At 33.6% G+C, this 26,127-nt stretch overlaps 1 protein-coding gene across 6 annotated transcripts in view; it reads right to left on the bottom strand.

The window, feature by feature from the left end:
- Nucleotides 1-26,127, bottom strand: part of LOC124367436 (flocculation protein FLO11) — a 90,037-nt gene that overhangs the window by 7,638 nt on the left and 56,272 nt on the right. For 5 of the 6 annotated variants that reach the window (XM_046824249.1, XM_046824273.1, XM_046824258.1 and 2 more), the window contains 5 exons: nucleotides 22,531-22,663; nucleotides 16,835-16,999; nucleotides 11,628-11,777; nucleotides 8,961-9,079; nucleotides 6,634-6,787 (listed from right to left, as the gene is read on the bottom strand). In XM_046824249.1, coding sequence (XP_046680205.1) covers nucleotides 6,634-6,787; nucleotides 8,961-9,079; nucleotides 11,628-11,777; nucleotides 16,835-16,999; nucleotides 22,531-22,663 — 721 coding nt within the window. The remainder of the gene's footprint in view (nucleotides 1-6,633; nucleotides 6,788-8,960; nucleotides 9,080-11,627; nucleotides 11,778-16,834; nucleotides 17,000-22,530; nucleotides 22,664-26,127) is intronic. The other variant, XM_046824285.1, reaches the window with a different exon arrangement.

Genomic DNA, 26,127 nt, shown 5'->3' with positions numbered 1-26,127 from the left:
TATTTTCAAAATTACATAGTATAATATTTTGCTTAAGAGTACTGTTTAGTTACATTATTGAAATAAAATATATAAAGCTAGAAATAAAATGTAGATCTCTTTTATGAGTGAAATAACATTTTACTAATTTATGTCATATAAAATAAGAAAACTTTTTCTGTTTAAAATTTTAAAGTTGGTATGAAAATGTATAAATGAACTATAGAAAGCAATACATTACAGTGGTTCAGAGTATTTTCTAGCCTGTAGTAATTTAGTAATTAAATATAATTGAAAGATAAACGCAAGTTTCCATTAAGTAATATATTTATGTAGTTCTAATCACAAAAAAGATCTACCATAATTCAGTAACGCAACAACATCGATGCGACTGTGACAAACGTTATGACCAAATCAACAGAACAGATACCTGCAACCGACAAGATAGAGAGAACAGACAAACTGGCTGGCCCAAGTCAAGGTGCACACACTGATAAGCTGGCTAGGGTGCGACTGTGGGCTTACCTGAACTACAGAAGGCATACAATCACAAACACACGGACCGTCCCCCCTTGCCGTCCAGCAAGCTAGAACCAACATTCCACATTACACTGGCCTCCGAAATTTCGTTCTTCAGAAATTGAAGGAAAACCAAAATGATTTTGACCAGTGTTATCATGTAATCTAAGATATTTATAAGGTATGCATTTTTATTGATTACTCATCCCTTTTACAAACACAGACAATGCTGGCCGCTGCAATGGCTGAAATATTGACATGATTAATACAACAGGGCTTTGTTTATCAAATATTTATTGTACAAGGTAAAGTTGTCACTTTCAAAATCAGTGTTATGTCTGACATAAAAAACGTTATAATTAAACAAATGCCAGGATGTTAGTAAATCTTATTTTCAGAAAGACTGACACGTCTACTTGAATGAATTTAATGAGCCAAGTATCTTTTATGTTATTTTGTTTTGAGACTATTTCTTGATAACATTTTAGTGAACAAATAAATGAAACAAAATAAAACTCTACTGTTGTACATAGGGATGGACTCTTCCTTAAGAATATAGATCTACAGTAATATGTTGCCACCTTCAAAATAGTCCAATTGGATATTATGAACTCGTGCCAGTGCTTCTTCCAATCCTCGAAATATTTTGTTAGCATTAAAGATAATGCAAGAATAGAATTACCCTATCATGACAACACAACCACAAAGTAAATAAAAGCACGAAAATTTCGTCACAACATGTTCATTAGATTATAGTCATGCACTAAAAAATAATATGACATAAGGCTCCTTATACATGTTGGACTGTTGTTTTAAACAGTTTGAATTGTCCAACTGATCATCACGTGTGCAGGGAAGTCGTTCAGATAAATAGTTGATCAGAGATCAAAGAACTGACGGGATCTCCAACCATCGACCAACCAATGCTGCTCTGATAACAAAAACTGATATGTGTGGTTAATTTGGTCGTCTGGCCATCTACCGTCCGTAGACTGGCATCAACATTAAGCTGCATTTACACTAGCAAGTTAAGTTTTGAGAAAATTTGCACAGCACCCTCCAGTGATGTCTCGATAATGTTTATAACTGAAATTTTAATATCCGACAATACTCTCCAGTTCTTGTAAACAATGTCCGATACTGGTTGTGGCAGCGCTCGTGAGAGCTCATTTAAACTAGCGATTTTTACTGTCAGACACGAAATCAGCTCAATGTTTTACCAGTGTATACGCAATTCAGTCGAGGTTGAACAAAGAAAGTTATATTAACATCAATTTCATTGTTTTAACCTATGTAATCAGTCAAAATGTGTGTATGAGGAGCAACTGTTCATAAATAAAACAGAGGCCTCTGCCGTGATACGAGTGGTAAGCAGTGGGCAATGAGCACTGGATCGAGCAGAGACTTAAAAGTTTTATGTTTGGATTGTACATATGGGGAACACTCAACGCATGAGCGGCAGGGCGGAACAAATAGACAGAAATAAAATTTGTCCAGCTCTTTGAGCGATTCACTAATGCTTAGCTAATAAAAACAATGTATAGCATGTTTCTGTTTAACAATAAGTCTTGATAAACAAAGCCCAAATTGTTGTCATCAAATAAATGATACAATATTAACAGATATACAACATCATATTATATTTTACTATGGATTTTAAACAATTTACTAAACAAAGGGATGGTAACAACAACTAAATAAAATAACTCAATAATTGTTTTAGTTTTTAAATTATTAGTAATGCATGTAATTAACCCTTAAAGTGCTGAAGAAAATTTGGCCAGGATTCAATTAACATACATTTACAGATTTTAAACAATTTTATTTTTGCAAAAGTTACATTTATTTTTGTTCCTTGGAAGAAGAAATAACAATCGAGTCTTTTTTAAATCTACCAGTACTGGTGTTTTAGATGTAAACACGTCCCTTATACTTAGGCACGCCATACTGCTATATCCGCATGCCGCGCCCCACATTGTCAGAGAAAACAATAACCAAAGAATACTAATGGTTAATGAATAATTTTTTATGGTTACAAATCAGTACATTTATTCATTCATACACATTCTTGTAGGTTTCATTAATTATAATGAACACAATAAACTAAAATCAATATGAATATTCATATATACTGCACTTTAAGGGTTAATCAACCAATACATCAATCAATTTCACAAGACAATCAACTAAACCTTGGGTCTGTCCAATTTGTCTGAAGCTACGAGGTTATGCAGCTCAATGTAACAAGCAATGTTATTTGGAAATAAATCAACAAGCACCACACTCTCAGGAAATAATCTGATAAAAACAAAAACACAATTCCACACTAGGATCTTAAAATCTCTACTACTAATAGGAGCTATCTGTCAAATAAACATTTTGAAAACCATGGTAAAATATTTGGACTGCAAACAGTGGACATACATATAACTTGTATACATACAGCAGCATGAAGTATCTTGTGAGGCAACAAAGTTTTTCAGTGCAATAAAAAGAATAGTGATAAACTACTTTGACAATTAAATAACACTTTAATAGTAGAATTCTCATCTTCAAAATTCATTTTTGGTGGTATCAATGGAATCTAAAAAATTATAGTACAATCATTATTTCAATATCTGTCTAAATATAATTACACATCGAACCATCCTGTGGTTTAATTACTTATGATACTCTTAATTGAAAATAAATGATCATTTATGCCATTATTATTTACGGCAAATAAAAATAGTACATGCAACTGATACCGTAAAATTCAAAACTAGTTGCTGTTGTAAAAACAACTGAGGAAAACAATAAATTAGTAATACAGGGTCTGTATAATAAGTAACCGGACTGAGCCTGCCCCGCTCCGTCAAAGCGTCTGCTAACCGGTATCTGGTGCTGTAGTGGTGGTGGGGGGTCTAGTGAAAGGGAACTGGGCTGCAGCAGTTGCCTCCAAGCGCTTGGAGAATTAGTATCGAGCGAGAGCGGAGTGCTTGTTCAGTTACCCCGTCGGAGTGAAAATGGACAGTACGATCGAGCAACGTTTTAGAATTAAATTTTGTGTCAAACTCAAGAAAACGGCCACGGAAACTCTTCAAATGATTCAAGAGGCTTACGGTGAGGATGCTCTGTCCAGAACTCAGGTGTTTCAGTGGCACAAAAATTTCCGGGAGGGCCGCGATGACGTCCATGACAAACAGCGCGTCAGTCCTCCATCAACGAGTCACACGGACACAAATGTGCAAAAAGTGCGTGATGTGTTGAACAGTGATCGTCGTCTGAGCATTTGGGCTATCGCAGATGAGGTCGGAATTGATAAGATGACCGTTCAAAACATTATTAAGAACGATCTGGGCATGAGGAAGATCTGCGCGAAGCTGGTACCCAAACACCTGACTGATGAGCAAAAGAAGCGTCGTGTTGCTGTCGCTTCGGAAATCCTTGATCGACTGCAAACCGAACCAGAGTTTTTCAACCACGTTATTACAGGAGACGAGACGTGGGTTTTTGAATACGATCCTGAGACGAAGCGGCAGAGTTCGGAGTGGCACACACCAGCGTCACCACGACCGAAAAAAGCGCGCATGAGCAAATCGAAGGTGAAGTCGATGCTCATTGCTTTCTTTGACGTGAAAGGCATTGTTCACAAAGAGTTTGTGCCACCCGGTCAAACTGTAAACGGCCAGTACTACAGAGAGGTGCTCCGTCGACTAACCGCCCGGGTTCACCGAGTCCGTCCGGAGATTGCCGATTCGTGGATTCTCCATCACGACAATGCACCGTCGCACACCTGCCTGCTCGTCACCGAACAGTTGGCAAAACAGTTGAGGGCAACATTGCCACAGCCTCCTTACAGCCCGGATATGGCACCACCGGACTTCTTTCTGTTCCCCAAGATCAAGAGACACCTAAAGGGGACGCGGTTCGGGACTCTGGAAAACGTTCAACGTGCTACGACGAGGGCTCTAGACAACATCGAGGTTGCCGACTTCCAGGGAGCGTTCGGGGATTGGAAAATACGGTATCAGCGTGTTATCGACTCCAATGGGGACTACTTTGAAGATTTCTAATGAAAAATTGTACATATTTTGCAAATAAAAAATTTCCTGAAGTCAGTCCGGTTACTTATTATACAGACCCTGTATTACACAACAGAGAGTAAATTCAGCTGATTCTTAAATTTTTACATACAACTGCAATCTACGGAATATTCACAAACTTGTTTGAAAACTAAATAATAGCCATGGTAAAAAAATCCATTAGCCTAGTGATGATGTTAGCGCTTTGTACAAAACATTATTAGGAGTAATAGGAGGTGACATTGAAAGATCACTTTTGTGACCTGAGCTCGTCACCGTGACGACACATCCAACTGCTGCATTATAAGATATTTCATCAGTGAATTGCAATGGGTTGATTACAAACAGATAAGGTCCTTTAATTACTTATACAAAGATTTACTTAAACTGATTTTCCTTCATTTTTACATCAGTCATGTACGATGATAACCATTTATTGCACCCAGAGAATTATAAAACAATTAAAAAAACTCAAAATGAATTTTTTTATTCAGGTGGCTAAAATCAGCTTATCTAAACAATACATAAAAAATATGATTGCTTTACCTTGAAGTCTATCACATTTACTGTTGTAATAGAAAGGGACTTCTACTGTAAAGGCATCATCCTTTTTTACTGTTATTGGATTTCCTTCATGACAATTCCTGGTTTGTAGGAAAAGATATTTCTGGACATTTGCCATCGTTCAGTGATACAAAAATCAGTAACACTACGTTTAATTTCCTCAGGTGAATTACTAACGTAACACACATGGAAAAATCCTATTTCCTTTACAATCCTTCCATTGTCAAAAACAAATATCAAAGGATCCATAAAAAAATCAGCAACACTACTTTTTGAGATAACATGAATAACTAACCTAATACATACAGAAAAATCCTGCTTCCTTCACAATCCTTCCATCGTCCAAAACAAACTTCACATAAATGATTCCTGGTTCTTCAACCAATGAACATTTTAATGTTTTAAATTAACTTACGGCGCTTTTTTTTTTACCTAAGGTAAGGTATATTTACATTTGTATAAGGAAATTTAAAATACTCATATATTTTTGTAAAGGACTTTTTAAATGAATTATTTTTTGATAGTGTGTGTTCCTACAACACCCTTTTAAAACAAACAATAGAATATGTGAAAAATCAAGTTTTTTTTATATTGGGACAAATCCACCAATACTCACATTAACAATCACAATTAATTTCAGCACAAGCAATTGGGTGCGGAGCAGTGTTTACAAGCTCAGCATAAATATATTGTCCAAAGCAAAAAAATTATTATATGGTACTTTAACTTGAAACAAATGGTAATAGCCGAAATTACAACATTAGTCAACATTTTGCAGACAGTTCTCACTCCAGTTCTTTTCACATGAACTAATGGGACCAAGAACTGATTGTAGGAAACAACAAATCATTAATCATTACAAAAGCTGTAAAAGAATCATTAAATTTAAAAAATGTACAAGATACACCATAACTGATGCTACAACTGATAAATAAAAGCTAAGATCTCAACACAAATAAACTTACCCCAAAATATAACGGTTACTGTAAATATTTGGCCTAAATGTGAGATGTTGAATAAAAGAATAAGAGCATAGTAAATTTTTACTATCTTGTACTATTGTTCACAAACTAATATTTAACAATTTACTCTAAGATATGACTTACTCTGGGTTGAAACAAAGATGTAAGAATTTTTCATTTCAGTAGTAATGATTTCACTGTCTTCTTACAGTGCTTAAGCTAATATAGCATCAACAAAATTAAAATGTTTTAATTTATGAACAAATATTGTGACAATGACATTTAAACAAATGCAGATGTAACGCTGTATATTCACACCTTTGTTACCAACAGTGAAAAAGTATGGATCTAGCCACTAAAAGAATGAAAGATGATAAAAACATAAGACAGAGAGTAAATAACTGCCCATAGAAGGAAAACCTAATGGTCAATGACTCAAGAAAAACATATCCTAAATAAAACTCTGAATAAAAACTATTATAATAAAACTGACACAGGAAGTATATTTTACAACTACTATTTATCATAGACAACATGGGACTTACTTGATATCTTCATCTTTGCTTCCGCGAGCTGACCGAGTGGGTGAGGGACTTGGGTCTTCCCCGGAGCAACTCTTGGTCCGACCTTTGCCCACCATCTCGATCAGCGGCTCATCGTCCGAGGATTCGGCTGCTTCCCCCGAAGCTGCATTCAGTCCTATTCAAAATTCCATTTGGTGTTATTTTAGTATGATTTAAAATTATAATCCTTAAAAAAATATTTGTAAGTTAATTAGAAATGTAACTAAGTGGTCAATCTTGTTCTAGATTAATCTGAAGAAATCTATCTAAATATACTGTAGTCAATTATTTTCTGGTGGTATTGGGCGGGTACCAATCTATTTGACATACCAACTTTTTTAGTATAACATTTCAATGTAATTTTTAACATAGGTAAAAAAATTGGTGTCTTTGTTGTAAACCTATAACTTTGATTTACTTTGAACAGCACAAATGCTTTTGGCCTAAGTTTTGCTTGATTTTTATTTATCATAATCTCCAAAACAAATTACTACTGTTTAAAAACGGTTTATTCAATCAATACAACACTTTGGTAACTTTTCAAAATAGTCCCCATCAACACTTATACACTTGTTCTATATTTTTGGTAATTTTTAAATGCCCTTGCCCTAAAGTCTTTGGGTTGATCTTGAAGTTACTTTTGCACATGATTTATAACCTTCTCATTGGATCAAACAAGTGTCCGTCATAGACCCTCTTAAAGGGATCCAAACAGATTGAAGTCTGATGGGGCGATGTCAGGGCTGTAGGTGGAAATGTAGAAGGATCTACCACCCAAGTTTCCAAAATTTTTCTTTCCGTCACCTATACCACATGTGGATGGGCGTTGTCTTTAGCAAGAGCCTGTGACATTTAGTTTGAATGGCAGTTCTTGTTTTCCAGCATGTCACTTTAGTACTGGCTGTTGATTGTTCTTAACTTTCAAGAAAATCATAATAAATTGGCCCCTGAAAATTCCAGAATAGTGTAAGCATGACTTTACTGGCAGATGACTGGCTCCTGAATTTTTTGCAAGTGGGAGAACACATATGCTTCCACTCAACTCTTTCGTTTTGACTCTGGCTCATAGCGGTGGATCCATGTTTCATGTCATTACACATTATAATTCTATACAAAAAACTTTCTCCTTCAGTAGAATATCGATTTTTCAACTGTTAACTGATTTAAAGCCAGTTTTCTTTGTGAACGACTGCAACTTGTCTGGGCATCCATCTCGCACAGGGTTTTTTTGTTCTGCAGCTTGTTGTGAATAAATTTATGGACAGTTCCAACACTTGCATTTATTTTTAAACTAATCAGTTCAACAGTGATATGCCTAGTGAGAGAGGAACTTTGACTGGTTGTCCGCTGTGCTGCTCGTCATAAACTTATGCACGGTCACTTAGAAACTGTTATAACTGTTATTTGTAAAGGTTTGACCGATTCAAACAATTTTCTCCGTACACTCATATTTTCGTGGATTTTCATGACTCACCTTTCATGACTAAAATTCTGATCGTGGTCTGTTGCTCTTCTACAGTGCAATTCTTGAGCGGACTCTCCATGGTTAACTGAGTACATTTGAGAATATGTTTACAAATCATGACTGAACAGCTGGTAAGATGTCATCGCAAGGTTCCTAAAAGTTTCGTATGGAACAATTCAGCTGTTTTTGACCAGTAATAATTTTGTTTTGTTAGTGAATGACCTTTGTAAAGAATACTTCACAAATGTATCTCTTTCTAGGATTATTAGGCTTATTGTTTCGTTTATAAATTTGTAGAAACAATTTGTTTTACTAATTAATTTTGTGTTGTAAGCTAATTTTTCTCCCAAACCTGAGTAACATTTTCCAAAACATATATGCATACCTAAGATTTATTAATATAAAATAATTTGTGTCTAAAGCGTCATGCAACTTAGTAGCGTATAGAGCAGAATACAAATGAGACAGTCTTCACGACATTAAGGACTTTTTACAGGGTGGCCACTCAAAATCTCTTTTGAGATTCCTGGGTGAAAATTTCTGATTCCCTAGTCTATTTTCTATCCAAATAAACAATTGTAATACTGAATTCAACCCTTAAGCCTAGTACAACAGTCTATCGTCACTCGTAGTATTTGTAAGAATACCACAAAGCTACGGTGCCTAGCAAATTTCATCGCTAGCAATATGCGAAAAATTCGGTGATGATTTATCGCTATCACTTATTTAAGATACTTTAAGTTTTTATCTTTGTGTCATTCATATGTTGACGTAACATCATGTATACCTAATAACTTTCCTTTATATTATGTTTGTTATACCCAACACCTTCTACACAACCTACCCTGTTTCTTGTGTTTAGTATTGTCAGCATCCGCAGATTTCTTTGCCTGGTATTCTTCTAGTCCCATGCAGGCTTTGATGAGTTCTGCTGCGTTCTCTGAACACTTCCGCTTATTGGGCCTGCAACACACTCTCGTCAACTTATACAGTAAATAGTACCAGAACATTTCATCCTTTACATGTACTTCCACTATAATAGAGAATTCTGGAACATCTAGTTTAATATTTATTTTGTCATAATTTATTTTTATATGAAATTAAACGTGTTCAAAGGACAATTTAAACGCAACTTTGATTATGCTAATTATACCACAATATGGAATGTAAATTAATATTTAGTATATCAAAATTGCTACACTTACTAAATCCACATTGTATTTGTTTTAAGTTGATTCTTTATTAAGTTATATCCAAAGTAAGTTTAAGAAAAATACTTTCACAGTGACCCAAATTTCTATTCACAGAATATTTTGTCAAGCATCAATAGTTTCTCTTATATTATGTTAAGGGAGAGAAAGTAAAAAATAAGACTTGTTTATGACCAAACTACAGAACTAGTTCTCTGAACTAAAGGCTTGAAGGTAATTCAGACTTTACCAATAGTCAAGCAGTTGGATCACTAACAAGAACAGTTCAATTTTTAAAAGTAACAGTTTTTTATTACTGTTGAATGTGTTTTGAATACTAGTGGTCTGGCCTATAGTCAGGAGTTAAGCCAAGCTATAATGTATACATGTTAAAAACAAATCAAGGAATATCATCCCAAATAAAAAGTGGAGATATAAAATGTGTGCCATAAACCTAAAATTAAAAAAATTAAACTCAAATTTTTTCGTTAAGATTTTTTATAATCTAGTTTTTGGGAGAGATTATAGTTAACTGCTGTACTTGTACATATTTGTTTACACGCACCGGACCTACATCAATTCATACGTTCATATATTTCTCTCTCTGTGTACTCTTTACCTGAGTAAACCTGCGTAACTAAAGGGCTCCTATTATCTAGCTGCGTCAATGCAATCTAATAGAACTCCACATTATGTTCTTGTTGATTGGTGCTGCTCCCAAACAAATTATATTTGAACTAATTACACGGGATAATTTGTCAATGTCAGTTCCATAGCTTGGTTTTACAGTATGCTTCCCTACGTGTTCATGTAGGTGTGTTTACTTCAGCGTGAGTGTAACTAACAATGGACATTATAATTTTTGTTCAAGACACAAAAACCAATATTGTAGTAGTTCAATTTTTTCCAAACCAACATACAGGTTGTTTAAAATAAATTTACATTTTTAAATGGATAATTACATAATTCCAAAAGAAAATTGATTGTTTGCTCTTTAACATTATATACAGATCTGTTAAAAATGTTTGTAAATTACAAAGTATTCAATAACATTCAGGTTTGCAATAACCAAACATAAGATGAAGTGAATTTCTGTAGTGAACAAGCATCATTGCATTTAAAAAGCCAATGTAGTCAATATGATAAATTTAAATATGTACAGTAAAACCCCTGTTAACCAAAATAAAGTGGGAACAGCCACTTTGGATAACCAATTTTTCGGTTAACCTGATTACGTCTGAAATTAACTTATTACAATGGGTGCGTATGGGAATACCAATTGCATACTAACGATTTCGGTATGTTATACTTTGGGAATGGAGGTAGGAGTGGGGGAGATAACTAATACCAACGATGTAAGTCGGCTGGCATGCTGAGGGAGGCAGAGGATGTATCATCTCAAGGACACGTTAATTTCCCATCCAGTCACTATGGTTATGTATCACGCATGATTAGAGGTGGAGGAGGGATAGCACAGTTTTCTGCTGTTGAATATAAACTATTTTGCTTGGTTATTTATATACACATTATCATTCATGGAACCGTTTCAGTTGATCCGAATTCGGTTAACTGGGGTTTTACTGTATATCAAATTGCACCTCATGCTTGATAACAGATTTAAAGATGTAGGCTTGACACTTAGTTTTAACCCATAAAACTGCACCTGATTAAAGCCATTAGTTCTAAAATTGACAGAAACAATGATATGATTATGGATTAATTATATGCAGAAAATCTCTTCACATAATTTTATTATTTATTCAATTTACAATTATTTACAATTATTGTAACTGAACGTAATCTTGATATATAGGCTTATGAGTTCAGTAAAGAAACTGAAATAGATACATGCACCTGAAGCATGAAGAAGCTTGAGCATACATGGATAAAACAATATCTTTCACCTAAAGAACCAATCTAAAACCAAATTCCATTTAATCCTTAAAACAATTTGAAGAAATAAAGTAATCATCAAACATATCTGCTGTACATAACTTTTAATACTAGATGCAATGACAGGTTATTTAAAAGCATTTTTTCAACTTGATGTTTTAAAACCTGATATCTCAGTAGTAAAATGCTGCAGGAGGAGAACCACATTCCATAACTTTTGTTCTTAAACAGAAATTCAGTTTCTTTACTCAACTCATTGTACCTGAAATCAATATTAAAATCTTTATATTGACCTACTTTATCATGAAATTTCTCACAAACAAAAACTGTTTCATAAAATCAAATTAAACTTTACAAAAATCTGCTACGAATGGTGAAGAGCAGACGTAAATCAGCATGAGAGGAATAATTAAAGAATGAATACTGACTCAATAGTAAAGTCCCCAGATCTAATGTTAGAGTAGGGAGGCTGACTGGGAGGCTGGAGTGGGGTAGGGAGGCTGACTGTAGTACGTGATAAACCTCGCGCATTCACCACCCACTGGCCGACGGAGTCATCATATCCCAACACCAAAATACTAGACGAGATCAAATCACAATTTTTATCTTTATTTATGACAATATATTAATGAATAAAAATCTTATGTATTACTAGTAGTGTTTGTCTTATAGTCTAGGAGTCAAGAGCTAATGTGCACTGTATAAGCACAAAGCCTACTTTTTCTTGAAACGGATACAGAATTTTCTCCTATGAACGAAATCTATTGTCAGCTACACTAGTTTTGGTAGAAGTCAAAGTGTGAGGTTATCAAAAGGGTTAAAAATAAGAAATGATAATACATTTCTTAGATCACATTTCTTTTAACTTGATGCACTTAAAACCGACTACCAGACACATAAATAATAGTAATATGACCATCAGACAACTAGAAGAAGGAGAATGAAAGTCGCTAGGGTTAGCTAACAATGCTTTAACATTAATTTACATGTGTAATTGTTAGTTTTAAATGTGTTAAGAAAAACATGATTCCAGGAAACAAATTGCTGTGTATTCCTTTGAAACCCTCTCATTTTGGCCTTCACCAAAACTAATGTGGTTGACGATTGATTTCTTTTTTAGAGGAAATTTTACTACCGATTTCAAGAAATACCAGGTTGTGTTTGTTCTTGGCTTCTGTACTATTAGTGTTGTGTGAGGATGATATTAACCCTTGGTGAGCACATTATAATCAAACGGTAACTTTCCAACAAAACAAAACATTGTAAAATAAATATTTATAAGTTGAAATATAATATTTTCAAAGTTTCAAACACCACATGAAATTTAAACATACTAAATTATGTGTTTTTAAATGTTTGTATTCGTTTAAAACTCTAAATTTAAAAAATATACTTTTGAAAAAAAGTTAAAATAAACTGGTAAAATAACTTTCTTTCCCAATATAAAACTTTAATAAATAATAATAATATTAAAACACAAAAAACTACTTCAAAAATTTTAAACAATGTTCAAACAAAAAACAATGAATCAAAGTCCAGGAGCATACAAAAAATTCTCGGACACGATCGTTGCCTGACAGGAGTATGAGTGGGTAACAGACAATGAATGAGTGGCGTGCCGCCATTTATCCACTCTCGCTACAGTTAACATAAGTCAGCTATTCATTATTAACGTAAGGTGAAGACCTATTCATTACACCTTAATTTATTCAGCTAACATTGATAACATATAAAAGGTGTTAAAACAAGATAAATAACACTACGCTATTTTGGTCAATACAAGTCCTTATCTATTAATGAAACTGAATTATGTATGATGTTTAGCCATGTCCATGGCTCGCTAAGGGTTAATAACTAAAACAATCAAATTGGAAATGGTGTTCATTAACAAACAAACAAAACTTAGCAATTACCAATGGTGCAAAGCTTGATTACTAGGTAAGTTTGTACTGCGATACCTAACAGAAGAGTAAATTCTGAGCCACCACTACAAAAAACTATTGCCTACTCTTAAGTTAAAAAAAAAAATACATGAAAGAAACTTGGTGATGTTTAGTCACTCTCTCTTGTTTAACTTTCGTACACTGCTTCCAAGAGAAATGATCACACAGACATTTCAAAGCCATCATTTCAACTGACAAGTGTTGGACTATCACTTAATACAACCATAAGCCTGTCTATCTAGCTCTTCACAATCAAGAGTAGTTTTTGCTGTCCTCTGTTACCTTTGAAGAACAAGCTGCTGATACAAGTTTTACGATGGTTATAAAAGTATAGTATTATCGATCTTTAGCCATAATTCAAATTTACAATTATTAACCTCTTAGAGACTTACTGCAATGATGTTAAATTGTTATAATGTATGCATTATTCTGAATGGAAAACAACTGCCAAGAGAATAAGAAATTACTCTGGATATTCAACAAAGATTGGTTATTCTTGAAAAGATTTCAGTCTGTCTGTAAAACTGATCTAGATAACCTGGGAATTCAAATAAACAAAGTCAGTATAAATCACAATTTATTTTAGGTTTTTGAGTAATTTGCTGTGTTGTTTAAAACACAATCATAAAACAATACAAAAAAAAAAAAAAAAACAATCATGTTGTTATTGTGTTAAATGTTATCAAATTCATGTTTGCATTCATCAATTAAAAAAATAATTTATTAATGACGTCTATACTCTTTTTAAGCCGGAAGAGTATATTTTTTAGCTTTCAGCTTCAAAATTAATTGTTAAAGTAAATTTTAACCCTTCCCACGCCGTAGATGGATATATTGGAATGGTACACTTTGACCAAAACGTCAAATACAGTTATATTCAATATTATAGATTATATCTCTTGGAGATTTTTAGTGCACAAAAAGCCTTTGAAACACCCAGTACACACTCCATGCTTATCACGGCTGCCAAGTATTTATAAACGACCTTCACTTTGTGGCAGGGAGGAGGGGAGCGCCCTTGGTCTAACTCCGACCATCTACTCATAAGTTCTGCGTCTCCTACAGAGCCATAACCAAACATATCCGTGGCGCGAATTACTGCTTTCTCGGTGCGTGCGAGCGTGCATGTATACCGTATATCTCATTATTCTTCATCATGTAGTGGTAGTGTTGTCATTAGTTTTAATAAGTAAAATTAAAATTTATTTGAAATAAACAGTTTTGTATATAGTTCCTTTTTATTTTTATCAATAAATACGCCAATTTTAAGTAAAGTTCCCCGTTTTATACTTTTTTGCTTTTAACTTTTATAATTTAGGTATAATAAAAATTAGCTTTGAACTTAAAGAAACAAAAAATTGTTAGTTGTCTTGGCGTTATAGGAAAGTTAATGGATTGTTTAGTGGCATGCGAAGGGTTAAGACTTACGCCTTATCGATAAGTCTCACCTTGCCCACTCACAATAACAAATTTCTCAACTAATTAAAACAAACTCCTACTCTGGATATTTTAAGTTATTAGAAACATTCTTATTATTAACCTTATGAGATTTAAGGGTCTTTTTCATGGAATCTTTTTTATTGAGACAATAAATATTTTTGGTTCTGTCCAAAAACAATTGAACTAAAGTTCATTTTCAAATGGTTAACCCATTAAGGTAGTATATATATGTATATATATATATATATATATATATATATATAATATATATATATATATATATATATATTTGGTTCTTTGCAGGCCTAGTGGCACGAATTAAATATGGTAGAAATTATGTATGGATTGATTCTAATACTTGATACTTAATGCAATCAGGGTATTGAGGATTCTTGATAATACAGCTCTTTTCACTAAATTCCAGTACCTATATTTCCAAAATATTATACTACTAACTAATGAATAAAATCAACAGAAGTGTATAAAATAAGCTTGGAAAGTTTCGACTAATGTGTGAATGTGTTTGAAGTTGAATCTCAAATTTATCAAATCTTATGACAGTTGATAGGCAGTGTGCAAATTACTAATTGCAATAACGTACATAAAAAGATAATAGATAAATAATTACCATAGTTTTTTAACTATTTTTCTGACAGTTTGTATTATATATATTTATAATATGTCCATGAATAGTCGCAGCAGACTCATGGCAATATTATTTTGTATTGTAAGAAATACTTGTCATTGTGTATCTTTTATTCATACAAAAATGAACAAAATTTTCTATAACATATTTAAAGTTTTGATCAAATAAGCAAAATATAACAATTTTTAATTCTTTCATGATATCATTATTGCTCAAATTATACTCACAATCTCTATGCAGGTGTTTATCAGCCTTAGTATCACATAAGTTTTCATGTCTCATCATTACATGCAATGTAAACAAACTGTGGGATAATAAAAAGAAATGCTCGAAATATATGATTATTGAAACCAAAAACAAAGAAATCAGGATAGCTGTCTTTAAAAAAATAAAATTATTTGGTTATTTGTTGCATCTTAAATACTTCTAAAGGACATCTAAACGATATCTAGTGGAAAATTGGCCAACTAAACAAAATAATACATGGTCAATACACATAACCACTAAGTTTCTCGGCAATTGGTCCCAAACTAGCATACCAGAACCAGCATTAGTGTCTACTTCAATGGGATCAAGAGACAAACTGATTTGGATATGGAGTTATTAGAACAAGTTTGATACTTATAGAATTAGGTTAGTGTAAGTGGGTTGAGTTAACAATGTTGTGTTCATAACCCCAAAATTAAATTCAATGGTGGTAAGTCCTCTTAAAAATTCTGTGTTGGTTGAACAACATTCTGTGATTTACTGAGGGGCAAATATATACTGTAGAATGATTAAAGTTTTATAAATCATAGCTATTTAATAAGCGATTAGAGCAGTTATTATTATTCAGTTAGAAATTATTCAAGCATACAATAAACTGCCAATACTGCAAAAAATTCTTAAGAATAAACAGAGGAAAACATTCTTGATTTGGGTACAGAGAAGTAATTTGAGTAGCATGACAACATAAGACTTGAGCTGCTTGACTAACACAAGAATCCATGAATTAAAAGTTACTGTTTCAACTTCACTTTTGCTCTATCTTGGCAATATCTGATTCTCACTTAGTTTGGCAATTGAAAAAATTTTTAAGTGGAAATCAGTTCCTAAAAATAAAGATATTTATTGGACAATTTATAGGAAATTTCATCAAATATTAGATAGAGAATTGTTTGCAGCCAGTATAGAAGTATTAATTTACTGCTGTGATTTTAAGAAAGTTTTGAACTATAAAAGTATAAAATTGTATTATGAGTTAATATACAAAACACAGACACACACACACAAACACACTCACGCACGCACACACGCACGCACACGCACTCACACACACACACACACACACACACGTGCGCCTGTGGGGTTTGGCCTATTATAATTAGTTAGTGAATGCCTGAGTTAGTGATCTCCACAGATGGAAGGACCACACTTAAAAAGCCCACTCTAAAAGACTTTTGAAAAATTCAAAGCATTCATCAATGCTGGAAATGATCACGATAAAAAACATTAAAATATTATATTTTTATAAAAGGGAAAACTGAGAAACTTTTGAAAACTTCAATTTACAAGTTTAATTATTTTCAAGCTTTTATCGAGGATTATCAAGTCAGTGGGCTCTCACCTTGGCGTAGCAGGAGGCAGCTCTTCGTGTGAAGCATTAGAACTCTCAGATCCTCTCCTTGCACGTTTAGCAGGCTGTCGCACAGCTGGTGGAGTCATGGAGTTGGGGCTCACCTTGGGTGTGCGAGACCCTGTGGACCCCACTTCGGGACTGGGGTGCCCCACCCTGCAGATAAAAAGGATGTCAGTACAAATTACAACACTAAAAACACAACGTATTTGTTAATGAGTTTTAAAAACCTGGGCATTTGTATTGGAGGATACCAAACACAGCCAACAAAATAATGTATAAAGCAATTCAACATCTCATATCTCAACAAACCATTTTATATAATATACATCCTATAAATGAGTAGTTGATGTATTTTGATCATAAGTGAAAAAACCTCTAACTCAAGTGTCTCTGACGAACCTCTATCATTGGATGTTTGTAATGATATACTAATAAATTTAATAACTGTAATTCCGACATCTCTATACAAGATTTTGTATATTTTTGATGTACTGTATCATGATTATTTTATTTGTGTCTCGCTAAATTGTTTCACTTAATTACCTAAGAGACCAAATTAAATATTATAGGTGAAACATATGAAAGTTGTATTCAAGTATATCATTTAGTGTTTTATTAATCTCTTTCCTACAATGCAATCTGATAAGGCTAAGTCAAAGATATTTTTTATTTAATATCAACTGCCAGAAATTTTATTTTTAACGGAGTTTGATCACAGTTTATTTTAAATATAGCAGGTTTAAAAGTAAATATTCTTGTTTATAATTTCATGTAATTTAGAAAATTCATTGAGCTAAATAAATAAATAAATAAATATATATATATATATATATATATATATATATATAAAAAATATATATATATATATATATAAAAACGTAAAAGTAACATAAATAGCAATTATAAACATATTTTTTGAAAAGATCTAAACATGGCTTCTACAAGACAGTTTACATGAAGAATGTATAATTTGTACCATTCTGTCTCATTTTGTATGTTCTTCTTCACCACTTAAAAGCATGCATGCATGTGTGTGAGTGTGTAGTGTAGTCTATCCATAAGGTCAAGTTACACTTTTAACACGTTCAGTGCGGGCCCCGCGGATCCGCGGGGTAAGCGGCGGCGTAGCAGTGCGCGCCACGCGGATCCGCGGGGCGTTGCCATAGTCTCGACTATTGCTCAGTGTGAGCCCAGCTCTCGGCCGGGACGGTTCGTACTCGTTGAGCGTGGCGTGTGGTTCCGAGTTGACCTTGACTTGTACTTCGTTTCTGTTTCCCGCGTTTTTAGCATGTGCAAGTGATGCGTTCTTAGTGAGTTGTTTATTTATGTGTAGTGACATTGTACTATTGTATTATACAAGTTTTATATCGCATTTCACCATGTCTGCCAACCGTGCTACAGAAAATAGTGCTACTGACGATGAAGCATCAGATGTGGATAGTGAATCCAGTGGAAACACTGCTGTTGACAGTTCGGGTAGTGATAGTGAAGATATTGTAATAAACCCTTCATGGGTTAATAATACAAATGGACTAAGACAGATCCCTTTCACCGGAAACAATAGATTGCTAGTAGATGTACCAGGTAATGGTTCACCGATTGACTGGTTTTTTATGTTGATGGATGACCCATTCCTCCTCTCATTACTCCACCAAGAAACCCAACCCACAAACTTGTACAAAATGAAGAACGGGATAAAAAGGGTGACAGAAAACGTAAAGATTGTAGGGTATGCTACAAGAATGAAAAGAAAAGGAAGATGACAACATATACATGTTCTGTTTGTCCAGGTAAACCAGGACTTCGCGCTGTCAATTGTTTTGACATACATCACAGAGGCCAGCTAAAAGCCATGCTCTCAAGACCTTGTACATATTGTATATAGTTTTATTTGTTTTTGTTTTGCACTATATAATGAAATAGTTTAAAATTGGATTGTTTTTACGGTAGCCACTCGCGTTATTAGACTTTTTAGCCGCGCTCTGTGCGACAAAACTCTTTCCGCATGCTGACCCCGCGGATCCGCGGGTCAATCTGTGACGTCATGTAATCCGCCATTTTGGATCACAGACGTTATTATCTGCCCATAAATCAACCTCTGATAGCAAATGGTGATTGTATTAATAAATATTAGACTTTAGGTTCTGGGGCAATTTACATGTATTTGCCGTCAGCAGTCAACGTGTTAAATACATTTTTTAGTAAAGTACATAAAGCACAAGAATGAGATTAACATAGGATTAAAGAGTTCTTTAAACAGATTTACGTCTGTTTATCTGAAATCAACATCAGCACTATGAATCGTACTGTAGGCATCTAAGCGAAAATTGATCTCATATATTTTCATCAGTACCTCTGGGGTAAATGATTCAGTTGCAGTTCTGATAAGTGTTCAGTATATAAACGTTATGACTATGCAGATTTCCAGACAAGTGAAAGGTAGCCTCAACACTAAAAAAATTTGGTTTATAAACTGTTGATCCAATCCATTTTCATAATGAGTAACAACAGCAAAGTCATAAATCTTTGTCATCTCGCTTCAAAGCATGCAATATCTGAGGAGTTTAAACATTAAATTTAAGTATTTTCTTAAAAACTTTGTGAAGGGACATTTAACTCATGTCTATGTTGCTGCTTAAACATTTTTGAACTTCTTACAAAACGGTTTTGAATATTTTCAAAGGTTTCATCTCCTTTTTATAGCCTACCTGTCCGCATTTTGTCCAATAAACTGCCTGTTTCCTTAAACATCTTATCCCATCAATAAATGCTGCATCTTTCAGAGGGATATTCATAAAACACTTGACGATACTCACGCTGCACTGAAATCACAGTATAAAACTTTGCTAGTTAAAAAAATATAGTGAAATTAGTGAAAAATAAAGTTGCCATTATGGCCGTTTTTGTAAAAATGTTAGCCACAGATGAGAACAGGGGGTAATTCAGCCAATTAAAACAAAACATGTATAAACAACTTTTTTGATTTATATATGTTTCATAGGCTTGTAATCAATAATAGAGAAGCTATAATCAATTAAAATTGTGACATGACTTTGTGGGCACACTGTATATAGATTTATTTTATTTATTTTTAATGATATTCTAACCTTTTGATCTACAAGCAGTATATTGGGGCTCTGAAGCCTAAGAATGAAACAGATTTTATAAATGGAATAATTCAAATTCTCTCCAATATTCTATAATTTTATACTTAACAGCTCCAACAATTGAATTATTTTACCTCAGTGAGGAGGAATCCCAGAGTCAAATTACTTTTCAGTTAACGCACTTGGTGAACTGAAAACTGGAGAGACTCTATGTAACTTTTTAACGGAAGTAGGCATATTTTAGGTACATATTATTACAGTGTTCATGGTTAAAAGCTTCATATGTTACGCGATATTGTGTATGGTTTTTTATTTTAGGCTATGCACGTGTATGAGCACTTCTGGTTCAAAAGAATTATATTTTTGACACCATGGTTGAGTTAAGTCTTGTTACTCCGATCAGGAAATATATACGTGGACCTGAAAATCCTACATTGGTCGAAAAGCATATACTTATAACCATTGTAATTTACTTAGCTTTGTTGCCCCAATCAAGAAAATATATTACATACACAGTTCTGAAAACTCTGTTTCTGTACAACAACAAAAATGTTTTATGTATATATATATATATATATATATATATATATAAAATCACTATATATATATATATGTAATTGTTCGGGAGTTACCAAGCCAGTGCGGGACATTTTTACACCCTGTATATAGATAAATTGGGTTTTACAATAGTTTTTAAATATGTAGCAAAAGTAAGATAGGAATTTTCTCTTTGATCAAGCATACGTAATATTTGTTAAAGGTTACTGTTAAAAGTGTATTTTTAAAAAAGCTTTCAATTTTATTATCTGGATAACTGTGTACTCAACATTGATTACAGAAAAGGTTGAAATAAGAAATGTTGTTACTTCTAAGCTTAATCTATGCTTTCAAGCTATAAATATGAAGAAATTTAAAATAGTACTTACATTAAATTAAACATATGATTGTATTGTTATATATAATGTTTACAAAGAATAGTTGATCACATTTTAACATGCTCTTTCAATTAATAACATGCGTTTACTGCAATGCAACTCTTATGGAAAATTTAACAACTTTAGAGGCCAGTGGATTGGATCCCTAAGGTTGGAAAGGGATTCCAACCCCCTTCTGGATGTTTCATAAAAGTTTTCCGTTTTCGATAAATGTATTTTCCTGAATTATTTTGGTTCGTTTAAGTAAATTGAACGTAGTATTGTATTTTGATGTCATAACGTTTTTGAAATATATCAAAAAAGCAAATGCCAATAGAACTACAAATAAGTCATATTTTAAGTCTAATCAGGGAAAAATAATTTTGAATCACGTAAGGAAAATACATGATATTTTGGTGAATATGGCGTTTTTAAAAATTAGTAAAAGAAAATAACCAAGCTAAGTAAAAAAAGGAGTTTTTACTCACAAAAATATTAAAGCTGTAGCTTTTTATATTACAATACACAAGACTAAGGTAAAAGAGAAATACAAGGCTGAAAGCTACTATTATCAAACCCATTTTAATGAATAGACACGGTAGAACTTTTGAAGGGCACAAATTTTTTTGGGAGTCTGCATAAAATAAAAAAAATTTAAACAATTTTTATATTGCAACAATTACTATATCACTACTGAAATAAAGTAATTAGCTGAGATATATTGTAAATTATATGAAAGTTACTACGCTGTGTATGGTAAAATAGCACCAGTGTCATGTTGTCTATAGATGTGCGGTGATTGCACATGTCACAGCCGCTCAGCACCGCAATCAGTCCCAAGCTCACCCCACCCCGCCCCAAATCTTCCAGCAACTCCCCATCTAACTGGTTGCTACATGCACCTCCACGCTGCCCACCCCACCACCACAAATGTACATCTGTTATGACATGAAAACCTGTCTGCAGTTTCCTTTGTTTGTGGTGACTTGTCATTTCTGTCCCATAATGACTTGTCATTCTGGTATATGGCTGAAAAACGGCAAAGAAAAGAAGTTCTCAAAAAGGTCAATAAGATAATTGGGTTTTTCATTGTAGTCACAAAACCTGGTTCCTAACCATCAGTGAATCTCAGAATTTGGATTTAGTCGACGATGACACTTTAAAGGTTCTTCCATCAATGTCTGACTCTGTTATATTACATTCAAAACTTCATGATTGCATCATACACAACAGTAACTCAGACACAAATCTTGAAGTAGAACGTCTGAAAACCAAGGATTAACGTTTGATGTTGCTCTGCATGCAAAGTGACGTAACTTTGTAGATAGATTACAACAGCATTATTGATGGCTTCACCCAACGCAAAAGCAGAAAAAAAACCCTCAAAAAAGTCTCAAGTGGCAAGCTACATGGCAATCAATCAAAATAAAACAATAAAAAAGTGAGATTATTAGAAAAATCTAATATTTAAAATGACAATGCCAAGAAGAGAAGTGGGTGGTCTGTGATGCTGTGAGGTACATCACCTGCATTTCAGAACTAGGGCAACAGGATACCTCAAGAGTATTTCATGTGTTACTTAAAGGAAGAAAGTAAGTAGTGCGAAATGATAATAAAAAATAAAATAAGAATGAGGGTAACCTTTATAGTAGACAGTACTTACCTGTTTGAGTGAGAGCGAGTGTTGCGGGTACGGCGTTGATCCAGGCTCTGCTCAGGTGGGATCTCTATCAGAAGCTGCTCCAGCAGTGATTTTCCACTCCCTACACCTCGCAGTGTCCGAGGTTCAACACCCCCTACAACAGTTTCATTTATATGCAAATTTCATGAAATATGAATAGAATATTGAGTCTACCAAATCTTTGGGCAGGTAGAAAGGGTTGTATGTCTACGTACCCAAACAATGTATTTGGACATTAATGGTATGTGAATGATATCAATCTGCTACCTGGTAAAATTTTTTCATTTGTTACAGATTCAAATACAAGTACTTCATATATTGATGCTTGGAATAAGCTAAATAAAACTATCTGCATCTTCTTAAGAAAAGATACAACTATAAACATTCATAAAAATTCAGGTAAGTTGAGGCTGTTCAAAAAGTTATGATTTTACCACCTAAGAGAAACATTTCTTACATTCAATTTAAATCTTATAATTAACTAGCCTAAACCCGCGGCTCCGCTCGCGTGGCAGTAGAGAGGGCTACATCAATCAAGCATCGAAAAGAAATACTAATTTTATTATACGTTTTTCCAATTAATTTATTGCTCTACTAATACATCGTAGCATATCATAAAATCTATTATAAAATTTTTTTGTTTATTTTAATGCGTTTTGGTAAACAACGTTATTAGTTGTATTATTTGGAGCATAAATATAAAGGTTCTTCGGGTTTCCGACTCTTGAGCAAGCGACGTATAATTGACCTTGCGAGAAACATGAGGGTTCCAGATGGATTCCTGCGACGTTAAGTGATTGTCCTTGTGCCTTATTAATCGTCATTGCGAACGCAAGTCGAACGGGGAACTGAAGTCTCTTAAATTCAAATGGCAAGTCGGATGGAATTAAGGGGATGCGAGGGATGAAGACATCTTCCCCGGCAGATGTTCCCGACAAAATCGTTGCTTCAATGATATATTTATGTTTACTTAGTTACTGTCAAAAATAACAACAATTTTTTGTCGCATTATATATGTTTACAAAGAACAGCTGATTAAAAATTTGAAAAGACTCTTTCACTTAATAACATATGTTTGCTGCAATGCATTTCTTACGGGTATTTCTGTAACCAGTGGGGCGGAATCCTGAATCGGGAAAGGGATAAAAAGTATCCTATAACCTTCTACAGATCAAGACGAACAAATTAAAAAAAAAATTAGGCGAATCCGTCCAGCCGTTTGTGAGTGATGCTGTTACACACGAACAGTTTCATTTTTATATATATAGATTTTTAATTTATAATCATGTCTTGGTACATTTGGCTTATCTTGGTACATTTGGCTTATCGTTTTTAGGTGCTTCACGTTGATAAGGTTGTCTCTCAAGGATTAATAATAAACAAGTAGTATACCAATATAAAGAGACAAATCATTCAATTGCATAGCCACCGTATGCAATATCTAGATTTAGCTATTAGCCTTTTTTTAACACATTCACTGCGGGCAGTAACTCTGGTTACCACTACTACGCTGCGCTAGGAGCGGGCGGTAACTATGGTTACCATAGAGCCTTTGTTCTGAAATAAGGTCAGTGTGCGGCCAGCACTCGAGCTATCACAATGATGTATTTCTCGCTCCTCGGGAGGAACTTTTCCCGTATTTTTATGCACTTTGTTTTCACATTAGACTTTTCCATTATTTTTAATGACTTTTACAATTTTTTTTGTAGTAAATGATTGTGCACACAATGGATCTTACCCCTGGACAAAGTGGTGTACAAAAACCAAGTTTTAGGCGTATTTGTAAATAATAAACAACTTTTGGGTGGGTTTGTTAGAATATATATATATACACATTATATCAATATTTTATTTTAGTTAACTTATTTCTTCTTTTTTCTTAAATTTTTATAATTTTATGTACTACAATATTTTTTTTAAACTACAATCATTTAAAAATATTTAACCTTTCCAGCGTTATTGACGCGGATCCGCGGAGGGCCACTACAAGCTCAAAACGTTATTGCCGTGGATCCGCGTTTTTGCATTCTTTATTTTCTTACTGCTTTGTTAGTTGAATATTTTGCCGCTAGATGGTTCTAATAGTCATGCAACATACAGACGGGTTGCCCTACCTCGAATTCTACTACAATGGGAGTGACAGTGGCTTCTAATTGGCCAAACACTGTCTAGCGGGCGTGGCCCCGCACCTTTCACAAAGTCATTGACGGGAGCTCCCGTCAAGGCATCTAGGCCTGTATTTCGGTTATCGCTAATTTTCTGTTGTGTCCTATTCTTTTTAAAGTAAATTATTAATATTATATACAGCAGTGTCCAGTGTTTATTTAATGTTTTTTTTTTTTACCATTATTCGTGTGAATGGCGAATCCAGACGATTCGGAATTTCAAGATTTGGTAATTCTGAGCAATTACTTGGTCAACCCCAAAATTTTTCATATTTTAATACGGTCATAAGGATGTTCTCAGAAAGCAAGAAACATAATTTAAGCCCCGCAAGGCCGTCCTACAGGTTGTCGAGCGATAACAAGGTTCAGAGTCCACGCGATAACAGTGGCTTGCGGGAGACGCACGGAATGCCAGTTGCGACAGCCCGCCACCAAATAAACACTCTTTGTCTACTTTTGTATTTTATTAGATTGTAATACAGTATATGTTTATCTGTAAAACTGTGTTTCATTCCCCTACTTACTGAATAAATGATAAAAAAATTAGTGACAACTACATATACTGCTATTCTACGATATTCTCAAAAGTTAAAAATTAGCCTAGGAAATCCAGAAAGGGCTAAACAAATTTTATTTACCGTTAAATAACTCTTTTGACATATAGAAACAAAAATAAATTTAACTTTACACATTGGAAATAAAAAATTTTTTAACTTAATCAAAGATCAGGTCCAGTTTTTCATGACGCTTAAAGGGTTAAATATATTTTGTTATAACTACTTATCACATATTTGTAAATAATAACTGAATTTGAATGAGTTAACGGAGATGTATATAAGCTTTTTCACATTTTTATAAACTTTTACATTCATTTTGGTCTACACATTTACGTATAAATATTGTTTATGTTTGTCTAAATGAATAAAATACAGTTCACTTATCTACAATGTATTCATTTGGAATATTCCCACTGCCATAAAAGGGTGTTCCCTAGTCCGAGTGGTAACTAGAGTTACCAACTGGTAAGGAAGACTGTCCTCAAGAGCTAGCGGTAACCACAGTTACCGCATTTCCAAAATGGTAGAGAGAGATAATGTTTTAATGAGTAATTTTCATATATCTCTTATAATATTTCATCCAAAAGTAAATAAAAATATATTTTAAAAATGTATACATACAGCGAACGTATTAAAGTAAACATTGACTGTTTATGTGTATACATTTATGTTTCAATTGGTAAACTAAACTAGCAGTACTAGTATTATTTTTAATTTCTCACCTATTATAGCAATTTCTTAATTTTAAACAGTTTTTAAGCATAAGCGCTCAGTTTTCAACTTATATAATTGTCTCCTCAACATGGAAGTCCCCAGTTATGGATGGCTATGGTAATTCTCTTATGTCAGATAGGATG

Source organism: Homalodisca vitripennis, chromosome 1 (assembly GCF_021130785.1).
Source record: "Homalodisca vitripennis isolate AUS2020 chromosome 1, UT_GWSS_2.1, whole genome shotgun sequence".
Classification (NCBI taxonomy): domain Eukaryota; kingdom Metazoa; phylum Arthropoda; class Insecta; order Hemiptera; family Cicadellidae; genus Homalodisca; species Homalodisca vitripennis.
Note: the sequence above shows the minus strand (reverse complement) of the source record. Positions and strands in the feature narration are given on the sequence as shown.